This window comes from Clarias gariepinus, chromosome 11 (assembly GCF_024256425.1).
Source record: "Clarias gariepinus isolate MV-2021 ecotype Netherlands chromosome 11, CGAR_prim_01v2, whole genome shotgun sequence".
Taxonomy (NCBI): domain Eukaryota; kingdom Metazoa; phylum Chordata; class Actinopteri; order Siluriformes; family Clariidae; genus Clarias; species Clarias gariepinus.
Window position 1 is genome coordinate 3,383,850 of NC_071110.1, and position 18,663 is coordinate 3,402,512.

The 18,663-nt window shown below is 38.3% G+C and overlaps 1 protein-coding gene across 2 annotated transcripts in view; it reads left to right on the forward strand.

The window, feature by feature from the left end:
- robo1 (roundabout, axon guidance receptor, homolog 1 (Drosophila)) overlaps positions 1-18,663 on the forward strand; it is a 278,052-nt gene that overhangs the window by 129,568 nt on the left and 129,821 nt on the right. For both annotated transcript variants that reach the window (XM_053506706.1, XM_053506705.1), the window contains one exon: positions 17,089-17,415. In XM_053506706.1, the coding sequence (XP_053362681.1) occupies positions 17,089-17,415 (327 nt within the window). The remainder of the gene's footprint in view (positions 1-17,088; positions 17,416-18,663) is intronic.

An 18,663-nucleotide genomic window follows, 5' to 3' on the forward strand; every position in this document is an offset into this window, starting at 1 on the left:
ACACAAGCGTAATTTCCTTGATTTTATTAAAGGATAGTCCCACCAGGTATTACGTCATGTGTTTTCGTTTTCCTGAGGATTTTAATGCGCGCCCCAGCATGACGACTTCCCCTCCCCTCCGCTGTCAGCCGAGGCTCGGTGTTGAAAAATGGCTTATTTTGTGTGGTTGCCGCGTCTGAATGAGCGAAAATGAGGGGAAACCTCGACACTCTGAGGCCTGAGCGTACCCCCACCAACTCATCATCCCTCCCAACACTTTCTCCTCTTTTCACCCCTTTATTTTGTCTATTTTTAAGACTTGCCTTTTTGTTGCTGATCAGCACAGCACTTTTCTCTTTTTTTTCACAGATAAAGCAGGCTAAAACAGAGAAAAAGGCCTGTGGGGGCTGCGGTGGGCTTCATGCATTGTGTCGCCCTCAACGGGGTAATTGTTCGGCTCAGAAAAAGAGGAGGGGCTGTCCGTGAAGGACTTGGGGTAGCACAATAGGTCCCCTAGGGGCTGAAAGACGGACACAACCCTATCCAAAAAAAAAAAGACTCAAGCAAGAAAAAAAAGGCCTAAAAGTATGGCTTTTATGTGTCACATCTCCATCGTAAGAAAAAAAAAAAACGCAGAGACACGACGCATGCAAGGCCACTCATAGCATTTGCATTTTCTTATTTCTTTATTTTAATTTTGCGATGCGTGTGTAACCATTTTTATCCTCCCAATGTTGATATCCTTTTGTTTTTAATGTCTTACTGAACGAAAGGTTAAGGACTCCCACAGTCGCGGCTTTATTCCCGATTAAAACACAAGGCCACCAAATCGTTCCTTTCTTGTCCTCTTCTGGGAAGACGGAAGAAACCTGAAAGATGCCAGCTATCCCTCACCGATCCCCTCCTCCATCCCTTGTTCTCTGTTTCTTGACGAGATCAGCTTCCTCGCCTTGGTGACCATTCTGTTTCTCTGCACTCCGGAAAGCTTGGATACACTTTTGAAATGCTAAAAATCCCCATTGGACGTGTCCGCGCGCTAGAAAGAGAGCACAGTAAAGGGCTTTAAAGAGAAAAGGGAAGAAAAGGGAGGGGTGCGGAATTGGCAGGAAAAAGATGGGGGTCACTAATTAGTTGATTTAATGACATGGACCCTCCCCTTCGCGGCCTGTGCACCTTCTCACACAGGCTACCTTTGATCACTCCGGCCCCCGGTGCATCATGGGTAAGTGATTTCCCTCAATTATAGACCTCCTCCTCCCTCTCCTGACAAAGGACACCAGTGTCTCATTAAGCTTCCCTCTGATGTCCCATAGCTCTTGCTTAAAAAATGGACTGGAATATTAATTATTTTTTTAATTGCTCGAGAGAAAGAAAAGAAAAACATCCATCAGCACCACTATTGACTAACTTTTAAAATGGATATATACGTTTCTTAACTGCTGATGAAATGAAAATCAGTTATTTTATCTTCTCTGTGGATCAATATGACAGAAACGACACCTTCTGAAATTTGAGAAAGATAACTCTTTTGAGCCACATTTCTGTCCTGAAGAGTTTCCTGTATCAAAAAAGCTGTTCTCTTTTCGAAGTCTTTCGGCTGTTCTCGTCGAGGGGTCGCCACAGCAGACCATCCGATCCGCACACGCAACTTGGCACAGGTTTTACACCGGATGCTACATTCCCATTTAGTCCAGGCTTGGAACCAGCACCGCATCCCAAGGCAGGGGTTTGGACATTGGGTGGGAATCGAACCCATGCCTTTTGCATGGCAGACAAGAAACCTACCACTGAGCCACCAATGTCCAAAAAAAACTTTTTATAGGTTGTAAGATTCAATAAATCTTTTAATTAAACAATGCTTTGTATTAGAATAATGTCAGTTTTTGTTTGGATTGCTTTGCTTTGTTTCGGCCAGCTCATGACGGTTCTAAGAAAAATCTGTTGTAAGACAAAAGTGCTTTTCTTAAGCACAACTAACACATCCATGCTAACGCTTAATCATTGTCGCCATCCATCAAGTCACAAAGCTACTATTATGGCTACATCTTGGCTCGTGTTTCTTTTAGCCTGGGTCTAATTGCGATGACTTTTCAGCTGTGTGTGTTCAGTGTGTATGATTGCCACATTTCCATTATTTTGAACCACAGAAATGAGTGTGGTTTCACCAGCGTGGTCGTATGTTAGTCTTCGTGTTCTTCTGGAGTGAAGCGGTTCAGAGTAGAAGTTTGTTCTCGCAAGGAATTGTGGCTCGGCTTACTCAGTAAATATTTATCGTATATATTTATGTATGTTTTCTTGTGGTTTGTAATGTAATTCTGGAGCATACAGTTTAAACTGTGGTGATAATCTGAGTTTATTGACTGCGTATGACGGCAGACCTTTGTCATGAAATATGGAGAGAATTTAATGAAAGGAATAGAAATGTCAGCATTCTGGAGACGTCCTCAGGGCAGAAACGACATTCAGGTAATATCTGTAATTATATCTGCAGATGTCAGAGCCAGTTATAGACCTCGTTCTGTCATTATCAAGTTTAGTGGCATTAAAAGTGGGCTGTGGTTAATGATGAAAATGTCCGAAAGCTCTGAAGCACACACCCACATAATGCTAAACCTTGTTTCTGTTTTTAGAAATGTAGGTTTGTACGACACAAAAAAAAAACTCACTCGAATTTATATTACTGTATATGTTATGTTCGTATCCACTATAAAATAAAATCTATACAGTTGTGCTTTAGTCATATACGTAGCTGACTGAAGCTAAATATAATGTTGGATCTAGCTAGAACTAAGTGATTCAAAGGTCCAACGAGTGTAAAAACGGCACATAACCCATCAGAAGTGTCAACATTTACCTCCGATGTGTTAGTAATTTCTTAAAAAATAAAAATTTTTTTTGATTATATTTAGAACTACTTGCTACTTATTAACCTTCCTTCTGTTGCATCATATTAAATTCAACAGTATTATAACTAAAGATGTTTTTTACATCTACAAATTGTCACGCAGGCTTTGCTAACATCTGTGCTTTTTGCAGGAATATTATATATATAAAAAAAAAACATTTACAAAAAGAAAGAAAGTATGAAAGTAAAAACAAAAAACACTTAAACCAATCAAACATTAAAAAGTATATTGTTGTTTTATTATACATATAGAAATATTAATTGTGAACCAAACTTTCTTGCTAGGGAAATATAGACACCAAGAATAAAATTACTAATAACAGGGGTGAAGAATTTAGCTACAGTAGGGAATTCAGCAATGTAAAGAAATAATTACGGTAAAAATTTAACAATTTTTTTTTTTAATATATTTGACTAATTTATTTATTTAAGGTTCTCTATAACTAAAGTTTCACTAACTTAACCACAAAATAAACTTTCTTTAGTTACAACATTAGAAGTATGTTTATACTGTACATACATTACACACAGTATGTTTATAAACATTTAGCCAAGAAAAAAAAGGAAGGAAGTCAAGTGTTACAGTTACTGTCTCACTTTAAGAATATACATTTTTAAACTTACTATTTAGTTGGTTAAAGTTGTAGGAACAACGTGGCTACTTGCTTGGTTATACTGTAGCTTTAGCTAGATCAGTTAAAATACCTTTGAGAATATTAACATATTGACATATACCTTAGATGGATTGCTACGTTGCTAAGAAAACAAATGCGTACAGTATAAATAAAATGAACCACTAGCTGAACTTTCCTAAGTTCCTGAAAACATCATCATCGCAACTTTTAAACTTTCAAATATTAGAAATGTTTAGCTACCAGAAGTATTAAGGATGGTAAATTAGATCAATAGGTTTAAATCCTACTATAATTTTTAGTCATTACACCTACAGTAGCCCTGGTCTGTATGTTTCAGTTGAACACTTGGCATTAAGTTGGTTAATGTAGTTACAAAGCACCTGGGGAAAATGGGCGCTAGTTACTGTGAGCCTAACGGCTTAGCTAGCCAATACCCAACATTATAACCCTAGTTATTCTGACAATTTAAAGGATAAAGAAAATAAAATAATCCGAAACTATCAACAATAAAAGCCTTCACTTTATGTGTGTTGTTAATTTCCCTGCACAAGACGTCTGTATAACTAAAATAACTCCTAGCATGAAAGCAGTGCTAACTTCACCTGTTCCTTTCAATTCCTGCATAACGCTGTAGATTTCTCTCAGTGCGTTATCTGAAAGTTTCACTGTATTTACTGCAGTATTAAACTCATAGCAGCAGTAAAAAAGCAGGATGAGTAATCAGAGACACGGTACAAAGTTTTCTTTAGGGGTTGAAACATTAACAGCTTAGCCGTGAACCGCTTCACGACGCTTCGTCTTCGCCTCAGCTTGTAGGCCCTTAAGTGCTACAAGTCGCCTGATAAGTGCTCCTGCGTAACCCAACCCTTATTCCAGCCACAACCGCTATTTACTAAATGATATTTAAAAGCCATTGCATTTTTTTCCCCCATGCTTTGGCAGCCTTACAGAAGCTGCTCTGCTACTTGGCGTGAAGCCTCGAATGCCATATTCTTCCCCAGATCGGTGGTGCCAAGCAAGGGCTTGGGTCAAGTTTGCTTCACGGCGAGGGGTGTGATGGGAGCTGGGATAAAGCAGGGAGGGAGTGTGACCCCGGGGTAACACAGATCTGTCAGCACTCTCGAGAGCGAAAAAAAAAAAAGAGAAGAGACAGAACATTACACGGAAATTAAAGATATTTTTAAGAGGTAAAAAAAAAAGCACTATGAGTGGAGATGTGATTAAAATATAAAGGTTAACTAGTGTAAAGAGTAACTACAGTAACAATCTGGCAAAGCAAGAAAAAAGCGTGAAATTTTAAATTTAACTTAAATTTTATGTTTGCATCTCAATTTAATAATAAGGGAAATATAAATTGTGTACAATTTTTGCCCTCCTTTGAAAAATGTATCATTTATAATAAATAAATTAAAATAATATAACAATAAAAATAAAATATATATATATAATTGTTACTTACATTTTTTTTTTTATATTTCTGATATCCCAGGAAAGCATATTGCAATGTAAATTATCACGAAATAAATATAATTTGATTATATTGCCTAGCTTTCATAAAGACCATTAAATAGCACAATATTCGTAGCATTAAAATAATTTGGTTTTGTTGCCAAAAAATTTATTTTATTTAAAAATAATTTAAAAAGTAGCAGAGTTAAAAAAGAAGAAGTCATAAAGCTATTTTCAAAGGAATAGTTAAAACATAAGTAAATTAATAATAAAAAAAAATCCATATGTGATGTATACATACAGGATAAATAACATGAAAACATATATTTCTGTCATTTTTGTTATCTTATTTTTACCCATTTATTAATAAAAGTTTTATTAACTTACTTGTCCATCACTGGCTGTGTGATGGACACGCTGATAATTTCCACTTAACAAAATCGAGACATAATTGGCAGTACGCTCAGTTCACACGTCTCTCTGTGTGCTTGTAAATCTCGCTAATACACACCCACACACACACTGTACACACTGTACACACACCACACACACCACACAGACAGTCAGGCAGGCTTGGCCTTGTTCCTGTGTCTGTTTAAATTCTGGAAATCCTCTCGTTGTCCTTTCCTCCTGGGAATCGAGATGTCTTCACACTCGCGCAGTAGACGTGAGCTCCGACAGAAGCGTCTGCGTGACGGTTGTTGTCGTAACTGCCGAGCGACAGGCCGGCTTTCTGCGCCTGTCCATCTGCTGCTGAATCAGACACCACAGCGCTGTGCCTAACGAGCGGGAGATGTAGACGAGTTGCATGTGAAGGATGACACCAGGGCCTTTTACAGCATGATTAAGACTCAAACATATTGTGTTTTAGACGTCGTAGTAACAGTTTGAATTATTAAATTAGAGAGATGTGTGTGTGTGTGTTGTAATGATTGGAAAATGATGAGATATAAACTGTAAATATGCAGCGATTATGAGAGCGTTCTCTTTAGCGGTTGTTGATCTGCACTCTGCAACTTCAATTATTCATCATTAATTTTTTTTTTATATAAAAGCCGTTGAATATTCAGTTAAAATAGTGATTTATTAAACAATTCTGTCGCATTAAAAGACTGCGACCTTGTAGTTGTAATTAAAAAATGATAATAAAACATTAAGTTCATTAAGCAGCTTTCCATCCGAGACATTTCAGACACTTTAGTGTGCACTCCAATGAATAAAGAAGCTTTTCATTTAGATTTTTTTTTTCTTTTGTTCTTTCTTTATTTCTTTCTTGAATTCTTCCCGTCTATTTTTATTCCACTAGTTCCTCCTTAATCTGAAGCTCCTGCCTTCTTTCCCTTCTTCCTCCTTTTCTACCTACCTTTATTTCCGTTCTTCTTTCATTTCACCCTTATATCCTTTTGACCCTTGTTCCTTCTCTTTCTTTTTCCCTCTTTCTTTTTTTCACCCTCCTTTCTTTGCTTTCTTTCTTCCTTTTATCCCTCCTTCATTCACTTATCCTTCCTTCTTTCTTTTAATTATTCCCTTCACTCCAGAAGGTACGTTTTTAATTTCCCCCTTTCTTTCTTTCTTTCTTTCTTTCTTTCGTAACTTAAGTCAGTAAAATAAAATCTCTACAACATTGCTATTATCGCCGCTTCTTTGTGGCACTGAGTCTTTGGCTGCCTTTATTTCCTAAAGCTTAAATATTTAGGAACCAAAACGTTTCTGCTAACCAGGTGGACTCATGCAGCCGATGAAACTGAATTAGCCGTGCTTTGCTAGTATTATATGCTAACGAGACAGAATACTGACCGAGTCCAGCAAAGTAAAGTAGTCTCAGAGTGTACAGTACCTCTACAGAACGTTCACTTATCGACTGTATCGCTCCTGATGTAGAGGATACTGTACTGTGAGAGAGGAAAACTCGCAGGTTAACTTTAGTTAACTTTGGCGAACTAGCCGGCTAAAACTCATGTGCATTAATTAGCGGCACTGGGTGAGTTTCAAACGGAAATTAAAGGTGAGAAAGTAAACACTTAATGTTAATGTTAAATTAATAAATAAAACACTTATTAGCAAATACTACCAAATTAAGTGTTTTGCGGCCGACTCGACCAGCCGCATGCCGGTGCACTCTTCTATCCACTGTCGAGCTGCACTCAATAACACAAGCGCTCGTGAAATGTTCATGAATGTACGACAGTTAAACAGTTCGATGGACTGTTTCATGTTCGCGAGTGCTTTCATTAGTAAACGCAGCTCTGCTTTACTGTTATGCCGGGCAGCGGGACGCAGGAGAGGAGAGAGAGACTGTAACAGATCGCTGCCTGCTTTTAACATTCGATCTGTAGGGCATGATCGCTACTGCCGACTGCATAAAAACTAGTCGCAAAATAAAAACATTAGGCGCATTGACGACCGTCTGGACCCCTGTATTATAGTATACTAGCGTAAGTACCTGCTGTTGACGAGTCAAGAGTTCAAAAATAAGCTGGCGTGTTGTAGCTGCATGACGGTTGTTTTTGTGTCATCCGCGTATTCTGTGTATTTACGGACGCGCATCGCCACGCTTAACTTCCACTCAACATTTTGATTTCATTGATGGCGCAGATTTAAAATACAAAGTACTGAAGTAAAAAGACGAACTATATCACCATGTTGTCATCGATGAGGTCATTTCTCCTGAAAACTAACACACACACTCTTAGCATGTTGATTTACTTAATGTAAGTGTAAGAGCCATATTTCATTTTTTGGATTCTGTTGTTGTGTTAATTTAAAGTTTATCAGTTAAGCATTCATTTATATTAATCGTAAGTTGTTCTGTGACGTCATTCCATAATTGCGCAGTTGCATGTCTATTACGCACGGTAGAAGTTGTTAGGATACGGAAGTCGTGGAGAACACAAGCTTTTGACCATAATCAAAGGCCGTGATCAAAAAAAGGTGATAAGATACAGCAAATAAATTGTTGTAACTATAGTGGATTTATGCAGGAAAACTGTAAGAAGTGTTAAACGTCTGACGTTAAAAAATTAAACGAAGAGACAAAGAATTTATGGACGTCCGAGTCGTGAGTGATTCAGTAAGATACGCGTCAGAACTTGTGGAATAACATGCCCGTACAGTAAGTGTTAGAAGTGTGTGTGTGCACCACCTCACTGTAGACACTGTCCATATCATTCACGCAGATTCTCAACACAGAGTCCCGGAGCGAAGGTCGCTGGAGAAAGAGACGATTTGCTCGCGTAATGCAGGACCATTTCTTGGCGGATCTTCACAGTTGAATACACTCTCCTTTAACGTCCCGCACAAGTAGGGATCAGGTGGTGTGCGATAGAGCAAATGGGACGGGTTTGGGAAGGAATCGTTCTGCGCCTTCTTGAAACTCGGCCCCCGTTCACGAACGAAGATCATACTCAACTATGAATAGTTTTTCCTTTGTCGAGAGACCCATTTCGCAAGTTTCAGTTCTGTGAATTTTAGCACTTACGGTACCTAATGATTTAGGTTTCATTACAATATATACATTAAACAAATGACAAAGTTTCATTAAATTCTGTCCGGACAGTTTTGCGTGATGCTGCGACAAAATCTGGCTGGACAGACATACAGACATACAGACACAAATTTCTGAGACTTGTCCTCCTATGTTCAGTATGAAATGTGAAGATATCATTAAACCAGCCAGTTCTGACCATCTGACCAATAAACATTACCTTTCTTGTATTATGTAGATGACATAACATAAACTAAAGCTTTTATGAGACATTTTTCCTGGTGGCGTTAATAACGTCCCGCGTGTATGGAGACTTCTTGAACTCCTCTGTAGGGAACTTTAGCGTGAATTAGGCTGCACTCTGAGCAACAGCATCTACTCAGGACTCAGTGTGTGTGTGTGTGTGTGTGTGTGTGTGTAAATGTCTATGCGCCCTTTAGAGAAGCGAGAAAAAAGGGAAAGACTGCACTTATTGTTTGGGTTTCAGACGCAGAGGCCCTTCAGTCCTTCAGGACGTCCTTCAGCGTCCCAGACGAGCCGGTCCTCGTCTCTACGCTCGGGTTTCATATCCAGGCTGATATGTGAAACGGCTGTGTAACATCAACATTAAGAGCAAGCCACAAACAGAAAGGACAAGTTGTGTTCAAAGGAAGAAAAAAAAAAAAAAACGATTATGATGATCAAAGTCCAAACACATCGCCTTTACACACTCGGCTTCCTCAGAGCTTCCTTTATGAGCCCACTCTTAAACTTTTATTTGGCTGATGTAAGATTCGCAGAGCTGCCTAAAGGCACACCTCGTGCTTATCACGGCCATAAATCAGACCTTTAACAAGCTTCTAATTGCACATTAATGTTCCTGCAGATCTGCAGCAGCTCGCCGCGCTCGCCTGCTCTTATCTTACCCAGAATTCCTTATCAGAGATCCGGCTGACGCGGCAACTAAAGCTATATATAAAGGTGTATAAAGGCGTATAAAAGGGTATAAAGTGTGCAGGAGGAGCGTGGCGCTTCAGCTTTAATGTGTGTGTGTGTGTGTGTGTGTGTGTGTGTATAGGTGTGTGTTACATGACTGTGCGGGTGTTTGATAACATCTGTTTGATCGTTACTCAGATCGTCAGAAGACAAGATGAGATAAGATAAGATTAGCCGAAACAATGAGGTGTAGATTGGAATGTACACACACACACACACACACACACACACACACACACAGTATGTATCATAATGTAAGAAACTCCCAGCAACTGTTATGTTACAAAAAAATGTAATTTTATTTTAATTTACTGCGTACAAAAACATTTTTTTTATTATGTAACAATAATAATATCTTTTATTATTTCTTTCCTTCTAAACAATTACGTTTTTCTTGAAAAATGTGCACAAAAACCGACATAATTGATGAAGATTAATTTATGTAAATTAATGATAAATTGATGATCTCCGACTTCTCCCCTGGTTGAACTCGTCCTTTACCTTTCGTCTTTCATCGCAGAATCTTTTACTGTTTGTTTGCGTCTCTTTTTTTCAGCTCTGTTTCAGACGTGTGTCTGACTTTGCCACGTTATGCAAATTTAACAACCAACATTCAGTTTTTTGGTAAAGTTAAAAACTTTTTAAAACATTTAAAGCAAATCACTTCAAGTCACATTTAGTTTAGAATTCAAAAAAAAAAAAGAAAGAAAAATACAAATATTACTAGACACTGTTACACGTTACACTGTGTACTGTTAAATATCAATATTACATCATTTTCTCTGGTCTTATCAAGTTATTTTTAACACTAAAACTATCTTAACCATAAAACATGTTAACATTTTAAAATTTTACAAAAAAAAATTAAATCTTGTCATTGAATGTTTATTTATTTATTTATTTATTTATTTATTTATTTTAAGTGCATAATGATGTATAATTTTAATAATATTAATTATTATATAGTGCAATATTAATATTATATTATCATATGGCCCACCTCTAGAGTGAATGTTTTATTTAGAATTTTACTTTTATTATTACAATAAAAATATTAATGAATAATTTTTTTTTTATAAAAAAGCATTATTATATTTTGTTTGTGTTTAATGAATGTTAAAATTATAAAAAATTCTGTTTGCCAACAACAAAACCTTTAAAAAAAATGTCATTATGTGCAGGGGCTTGGCGATACGATTAAATAATATTGATGATAAATTATGGCATAATACACTTTGTAAAGGTATTTTGATGTTTTTATTTTTTCTCACATGACAAAAAACTTGAAAACTTTTATTTAAAAATGAATATAATATATAGTTTTTTTTTTAATATACAAAATGATTTTTTTGTCACCAAGATTTGTTTATAAATATAAAATCATGGCAGGTAAACAATTGTATTGTTTTGTTGGCATGATATAGTATGATATTTTTGCTCTAACACACACACACACACACACACACACACACAGAGCAGTTGTGTTCAGTGTGTAACCCTGACTGAATCCGGTCTGATCTGGATCGGTCGAGTCTTCCCTTACTGCCGCTCGGGGAAACGTTAACATTAATAAACAGAAACTTCTTTCCGCTGGAGCGTTACGCGAGCGCTCAGCGTGAACTAATTAAAAGAACTGTTTCGTAGAAATTATTCTAATCTCTGTCTTTGATCGGATTAAAACGTATCTGACTGTAACAGTAGATAAGAATAAAACGCACATATTTCTCGCAGCTCTGTTGGGTTTTGATGGCTGGCGTTATCTCGCTCGGTAGCTAAGTCTACGCTTCACAGATCACAACACACACACACACACTCACACACACACACACTGCATTATTACTGCTCAAAGCGTGTGAATTTTTTTTAAACTGTTGGCAGTTAAGAGTCAGAATGAAAGGCTGTATTTGTCTGTTTATGTTGCTGTTTGTAAATGCTAATGTTACACTGACACGGTATAGCTAACAGTGAAGTAGCGTAGCACTTTGGCTAGTTAGGTGTTTACACCAAGTTGTCCTTCTTTGGTGCTCAGACAAATACACTCCCTGTTCGGTAATCTGAGAGTGAATCACAGATGAGAAATGGAAAAAGTAGATAAAAGGAAAAAGATGAAGTTTTGTTTTAAAACCACTCCAGCGTGTTAAAATTCACTTATACCACTTCAGCGCTGTTATTTCAGCCAAAGTAAAAATATGAACTAATCCCAGTCAAAATATTCACTTTATCTTTTCTAATTAATATCTATTGGTGCAGGTGTTTGTTTACATTGAGACAGTAGCGCATTAGTAGATTATTATAAAGTAGATTATTAAATCCCACACATAACTGTTCATAACATCACTTTTACTCCACATTTAGATTCACTGATGGTGCAGATTAAACTCCAGGTAGATACAGTATCTCAGGACTGCAGAAGATTCAGTAACGTCTGTCCAGCGGTCGATTCAAGGCGTGTCCACAGTTTGACGCATTCGCAGTACGCTGTAGTTTATAATCTGCCACATAACTGCTCATAACTTCACTTTTACACAACCTTTAAATTAAATTTTGATGCGGGTTTAACTTTACCTAAGTGCTGCCAAAGTTGCATTAAATGTTCAGTTTTGCGCGATTCTGTGACAAAATCCAGCTGGACAGACGTTTTTTTTTTTTTTTTAGCGACTGGTTTCGGTTTGTCTGATGAAAAAACCGTAAAGACATCATTAAAAGAGCAAGTTATGACCAATGTACGGACCAAACCTTTTTTTTTTATTTATATGGATTTGACCAAAATCTGTATTCTGATTGGTTCGAAGGTGATTCTTTTTGTTTGAGACTGAGTGATCGACTTTGTGGTGGTGACGGTAACTTCGGCTTCGTTACGTCAACCTGTCGTTGATTATTTTCCCATCAAAACTTTACACCCGCAAAACGTGTCCACAGAATGCAACGTCTTCTCTTAGTTTCTGTTAGAAGTGAGTTTCATGATATTTCTCAAGAGTGGAATACGTCTTTAATATGAGAGAAAGAGAAGAAAAGAGGATAAATAAAAGTCTTTGAATAAGAGTTGGTATATTTTATTATAAACCCTTGACTCAGACGTTCCCGAGTGGCTGCGGGAGAAAAGAGAGAAAGAAAAAATCAACATATAACAGAGAGAGAGAGAGAGAATATATTTCAGAGCGGAGGTGTATTTCCACCTACAAATATCGTTCTATCTTTCTTTATTGGAAAGTGTGTGTTATTGGTTACTTGGTTTGAGTTCGTCTTTCGTACACTTTTTCATTATCTCGCTCTTTAATTACGTTCATGGTAAAGCTCCGGCGGAGGAACGACTCAATATAACGAACGCCAGGAGAATGGGGAGGTGAAGAAATGCGCTGATCCGTGGGTGCTTGATGTGTGTGTGTGTGTGTGTGTGTGTGTGTGTGTGTGTGTGTGTTTATGTGAGAGGGAGAGAGGGAGAGAAATATGAGTCTTGCCAGAGGCACTGATCGATCAGATCATAGCTGCAGAATTTCCCAGCTTCCCTTCTTCTGAAAGACGAGACAGAGAGGGGAAGTGAAGGAATGGATGCAGCGGTTAGACAGAGAGAGAGAGAGAGAGAGAGAGATGGAAAACAGAATGCTAAATAAGAAGGTGGAGGAAAAGGATTCCGTTATACCACATTCCCAAATCTGATTGGTCAGAATACGTTAATCAGGTTCATATGTACTGTACGCCCTGCGTTTAATCCGTTATGGTTTCTATAGCAACGCCACATTCACTGTGAGTAAACGCATTGATTACATTGATTTGGAAGGAGCCTCCAGTGCGAGCGCCTTGAAGCGGTCGGTGGAGCGTTTAGGTTTCAGGATGGAGAAGTTTACGCGCAATCTGTAACATGAGAATCTGCGTTTAATTAACTTTAGGAGAAAAAGAAAGAGATGCTGGTGATGGAACTATAGCATTAGATAAAGAGAGAGAGAGAGAGAGAGAGAGGTAAATAGGTAGAGGGGTGTGTAGGGAGAGGGGGGCAGGAACAGACAGACAGACAGACAGACAGTGTTTAATTAAACGCTGATCCTTTTTATGCTTCTTTATGCTTCATGTGAATATTTCACTCTTTTTATTTTTCCTCTCCTAAAACTATTCTGAAGTCTAGACGTCTCTCCACAGGACAGGCTCTCAGGCCGACTGCAAAAACAGACACGTGGTAAAAGAAAGTGACGGAGGAATCTGTTTTTGTGCCGAGGAGTTGCTCCGTATAAAGGAATTTTAATGCTGATGATATTTAACACCGAAGGCTTCAGTCCATCTGAAATAAAGAAAGAAAGATTATTGTCGTCAGCGTCTTTAGAGCGAGTCCATGTGGGTGATATCTCTCAGAGTAACAGTCAACCTTCGAAATGATTTCAGGTGGCAAAGAGAAGAACAATGCCTCCCCTTTGTGTGTGTGTGTGTGTGTGTGTGTGTGTGTGTGTGTGTGTGTGAGTCACAGAGACAGAGAGAGGATATTGGCAGGGTCTGGAATTAAGTCATGGTCCAGGGTCACTAATCATTTGTCCAGAACCCCATGACCTGGAACTGATGCGTCTTTACAGTGGCTTCACACACACACACACACACACACGTCTAAACGTCAGCGCTGTAGTCGACATGCGTCACCGCGGCACTCGAAAGTGGACGGACGATACTACGGTATAACTGGAGGATGAGTTTCCTCACGGACACGGGGTGTGTGGGCTTTAGAGACGAAGGATTTGAGCAATTTTCTATCCTGATACCTTTGTACGGTTCACAGCGTACAGACAGTGTAGCATAGTGTGAAGGTTTTAGTTATATTTTGTTTATTTTTTATTTAATTATCAAAAAAAAAATTATGATCTTGCCTGGAAAGTGAGGGGAAAAAGTTTATTTTACATTTTAACAATTCAGTGGACTTTACAACACTTTTTTGTGCATTTTTTCTTTTTTTCATGACAATTTTTTAAATATTCTTTTACATTTTTTATTTTACTTATCACGTTAAAGGACATATACAGTATCCTGTACATAGAAAGAAAAAAAGTCATTTTTTGGCCAAATGGATGAGAGTATATCCAGGTCAGTGCAGGAAAAGTTATAGCTAGACAATTACTAAATTAATTTGCATAATATTAATAATAACAATAACAACAACAATAAAGCTTTTGTGTGAGATTAAAAAATCCAAAAGGTTTTGTGTTTTTAACGCCGTTTAACTAACATAGCAGAATAAAAAGTTATGTATTATTATATCTCAGTGTGAGTCTAAGACATGTTTATGAATCAGTTTTAGTTATTTGTAAAGACGACTGTTAATAATTATGAGGATTATTTTGCTCCTGTAGTTAACCGTTGTCTAGCGATTAAAGATCCAGAGACCTCATAATAAAAGAACATTGTTTTGTCCTTCCAGCCTTTTTTTCTCTGGAATTTTAGCCGATGTTTAGACTTTTATACTGTAGGCACTTTATAGGCGTTTTTAATAGACTTGTTACAGGGCAGCTTCATGCAAAGGTCAACCTTACCACTGGTTATAATTCACTGAACCATGCTGATTCACTAAAACACTACGTCTGATTACACTCCGTAAACTTTTACTTGTAAATTAAACAGTAAAGTTTAACACTGAGTCACAAACAGCCACGACGAAGAAAAACAGAGGAAAAAAAATAATCAGTAATTGTGATTTAATAATTTCACAAGCAAAATCAAATTAAAGCTAGAATAAGCGTGAATTTTCAATTTAAAAAATGTGGATTAAAAAAGTAAAATGAAAAAAAAATGTAGTATAGTAAATATCTAACACTTTCTGTAAAATACTGAAGTGTAGAACTTCTGTATTCTCTTATAAAAGTTAGTTTATGTGCTGGATATATTATCCGGATGTAAATGATTGTATGAATTTTGAGGTTTTGTTTGTTTTTAGCTGAAGACGTTACGTAAAAAGTTATGCAAATTAATTCGCTGATGCTGAGCATGTCAGTGATGCTGAGGCTGGTTTTCTTTTTTTTTCTTTTTCTTTTTTTTTCCCCTTTTTTATCAATATGAGTTATATCCATGATGCTGGAACTGCCCTACATTTTAGTCCATTTTTACACTTTTATTGCACGTCACACCCGGTTTAAACTTAAATTTGTAGTTAAATGTCTCACCCTTCGTTTAGTAGCTTTGTTAAATATTATTATTATTTTTTTTTATTCCCAACATCCCTAGCTAATGGCTCCCTGTTCACTATGTACAGTATGCTCACTACATAGGGTGTAACACATCAGAACTTTTATAGTCCACTCTGTCTCTAGATCTCTAACTCTTTAACTCCCTTAGTCTTGTGTCCTACATATTTTTAGTCGTTATTATTTCATTGTGTTTCTTTGCAATTAATATTTATTTTCCCAACTCACGTGAGGATGGGTTCCCTGTGGAGTCTGGTTCCTCTCAAGGCTTCATCTCGGGAAGTTTTTCCGTGCCACCATCGCCCTCGTCTTGCTCATCAGAGACAAACTTAAATATTCAATAAGTTTTGGCACCCTCAGTGCTGTTTGGGTTGCCTGCAAACTCACTGTGTTATACTTTACTATCCTTTGTTATACTTTTACTAACATAAAGTGAGTGTGTTCATGCAAGGCTCAAAGAAAATCAGTTTACATCAATTTATCTGCTAGTTTTATCGCTCAATCAGAGTGGTTCCGTTTCTGCCTTTCTTACTTAAAATACGCTCTCGGTTGTATAATGTATATTATTAAAATTTCAACTCTCGTCCAACTTTTCTCTTCATAGCAGCGTGGAAAATCAGATGGTAAAGGTGCGAGCACCGATGAGCCGTGTCTGGATAACCAACGTACATAAAGCACACTTTATTATAGACACTTAAAAAAATAAAAATAAAAACAATCCTACCTACATACTGTAAGTCCTGTGCTAAATCTGCAAGTCAGGCTACATTTTTATTGCTTCCAAGATAAAAATCTGTCCTGTTCAGAAGGTGGAATGAGGACAGCCGTCTTAGAAGGAGCAGTGCATGTTTCAACCCAGTAATTTCGTCCGCTGGACAAATGAGTCCCTTGAAAGAAAAACATGGCGGTCGTAAATGTGGTCTGACCGCGTGCACTGAGGAAGATGTTTACAAATGTTAGTTTAAACGCCCGACTCGTACCAGCGTTTTTCTTTTATACAAGGCATATTTGTGCTCGCCAGAGGTTTTTTCTTTTTCTTCCTTTTTTTAATTTCCCTCTTCAGGGTTACATTTAGCCAAAGCACAACCAGTCGACCCAGGTTTTGAACAGGACTTATAAGAAGTGGCATTTAAGAAGACTTGGAAGAATAAGAACCAGACCAAGCCCTAGAAACACTTGTACTTTTGCATCTAACCACTTCAACATTGTAGACAGTAGTTCATTTTGTGAATTTATTAATCTGCAAGTTATTGTTATGTATAACTATATAAATGCAACCGCGCAGTGCCCTGGTTCAACCCCTCATTGAGGTCATTGAAAAACCAGACAGACAGACAGATAGATATATAGAGTACTTTTATTAATCCCAAAGGGAAATTGTAATCTCTGAACCACTTATAAATATTTCTCTTACTTTCCTCTCTGTTGTTCTAAGCTTTCTGTAATCTTGAGACCCCAGTATCATTTGACTGAACCCCATTCCCATCCCCTCTCTCTGTTCTCCAGGATCTCGTCTGCGGCAGGAGGACTACCCGCCCCGTATCGTGGAGCATCCCTCCGACTTGATCGTGTCCAAGGGCGAGCCGGCCACGCTCAACTGCAAGGCCGAGGGTCGGCCCACGCCGACGGTGGAGTGGTACAAGGATGGCGAGAGGGTGGAAACAGATCGGGACGACTCGCGCTCCCATCGCATGCTCCTTCCCACCGGTTCCCTGTTCTTCCTGAAAATCGTTCACGGACGCCGGAGCAAACCGGACGAAGGCTCCTACGTCTGCGTGGCCCGCAACTATCTCGGGGAAGCCGTGAGCCACAACGCGTCGCTGGAGGTAGCCAGTAAGTGCTCGGGTCCTTTTTAATTTCTGCTCGAAAAAGCTTTTCTGTCGGCCTCGCAATAATGGCGCTGCTTATCAAGGCCTCTTTAGAAGCGATAGCTTTTCCCCCGGGGCGGTATTGAAACCAGGCCACAGTCTTCAGTCATTCAGTGCTGCGTCTCTGACCCCGTGCCCATGATCTGAATGCGGGAGAGGTTATAGCTCCTTCAGCTTGAATAGTAAAGGGTTTCCAGTTTCCTCCTGGGGCTGGACGTTCAATGGGCTCAGTGAGTTGGATAATCTAGAGATGGCCAGGAAGTGCTCGCGTCGGTGGGTCTGCATGCTGATCCCGGTGGATAGCGCGCACCAGATCCAGTCGGCTTGAGTAGTTCTTAAAGAAGCTTCACTAGGTGGTCAGGAGTCATCAGAGATACTAATCCTCTCACACAGTCGGTGTTCGGCAGGTGCTGTTTGTTTAGGAGGAGCGTTCCAGTTCTTGGCGCAGACTTCGCTCGTGAATACGAAGCCACTGGAATGTTTGACTTTGAGGAAAAATGCTGTAATGTCTGAGAGTTTTGGCGGAAACGGTAAATAAGGACAGGTTTTTCGGCACAGCGGCTGGATATGCCTTCTTCTCTTGATGAAGTTTGCATCTCCTTAGAACAAAAACATTTTATTAATTCTTTGTATTCGGGTTGCACAAATAGTCTAGTTAAGGATATTCTCAAGCAGTGTAAAAGTTTTTTATCACCATTTTTTTGATTAAATTAAAGTTGTTTTGGATATTGTGATTTTATTTGTTGATTTTTCTTTTTACAGTTGTATCTCAGAGTTGATGAATTGTAAAATCTTTTCCTTACCCCCAAAACTATTGGGTGTGCATACTTTTGCACTCATTAGTCCACATATTCAATGATTTGTTTTTTATTGTTTGCTTTTTATAGGTTTAATATTTTTCGTAAAGATTATAGCTTCCCTTGCTGTAAGGAAGTTCCTTCTTTTTGGACGTGACTCCACAATAAATTATAATTTATTTTATTTTGTGCGCTGCCGTTTTTTAACAAAGGTCCTGCTTTTTTTTTATCTCTTTGTCCGAGCCGCTCGGTGTACTGTATCTTTACTTTTTTCAAGCTGGAGAGGAGCGAACGGGGAGGATCTCAGATAGCAACCACTTTTCCAGTATGCCCAGGAGCTGTCACCAAGGCTCTTGGTGTAATCTAATCGACCTGGCAGTGGGTTGGAAGGAACGCTCGACTGCTTTGAGTTTGAA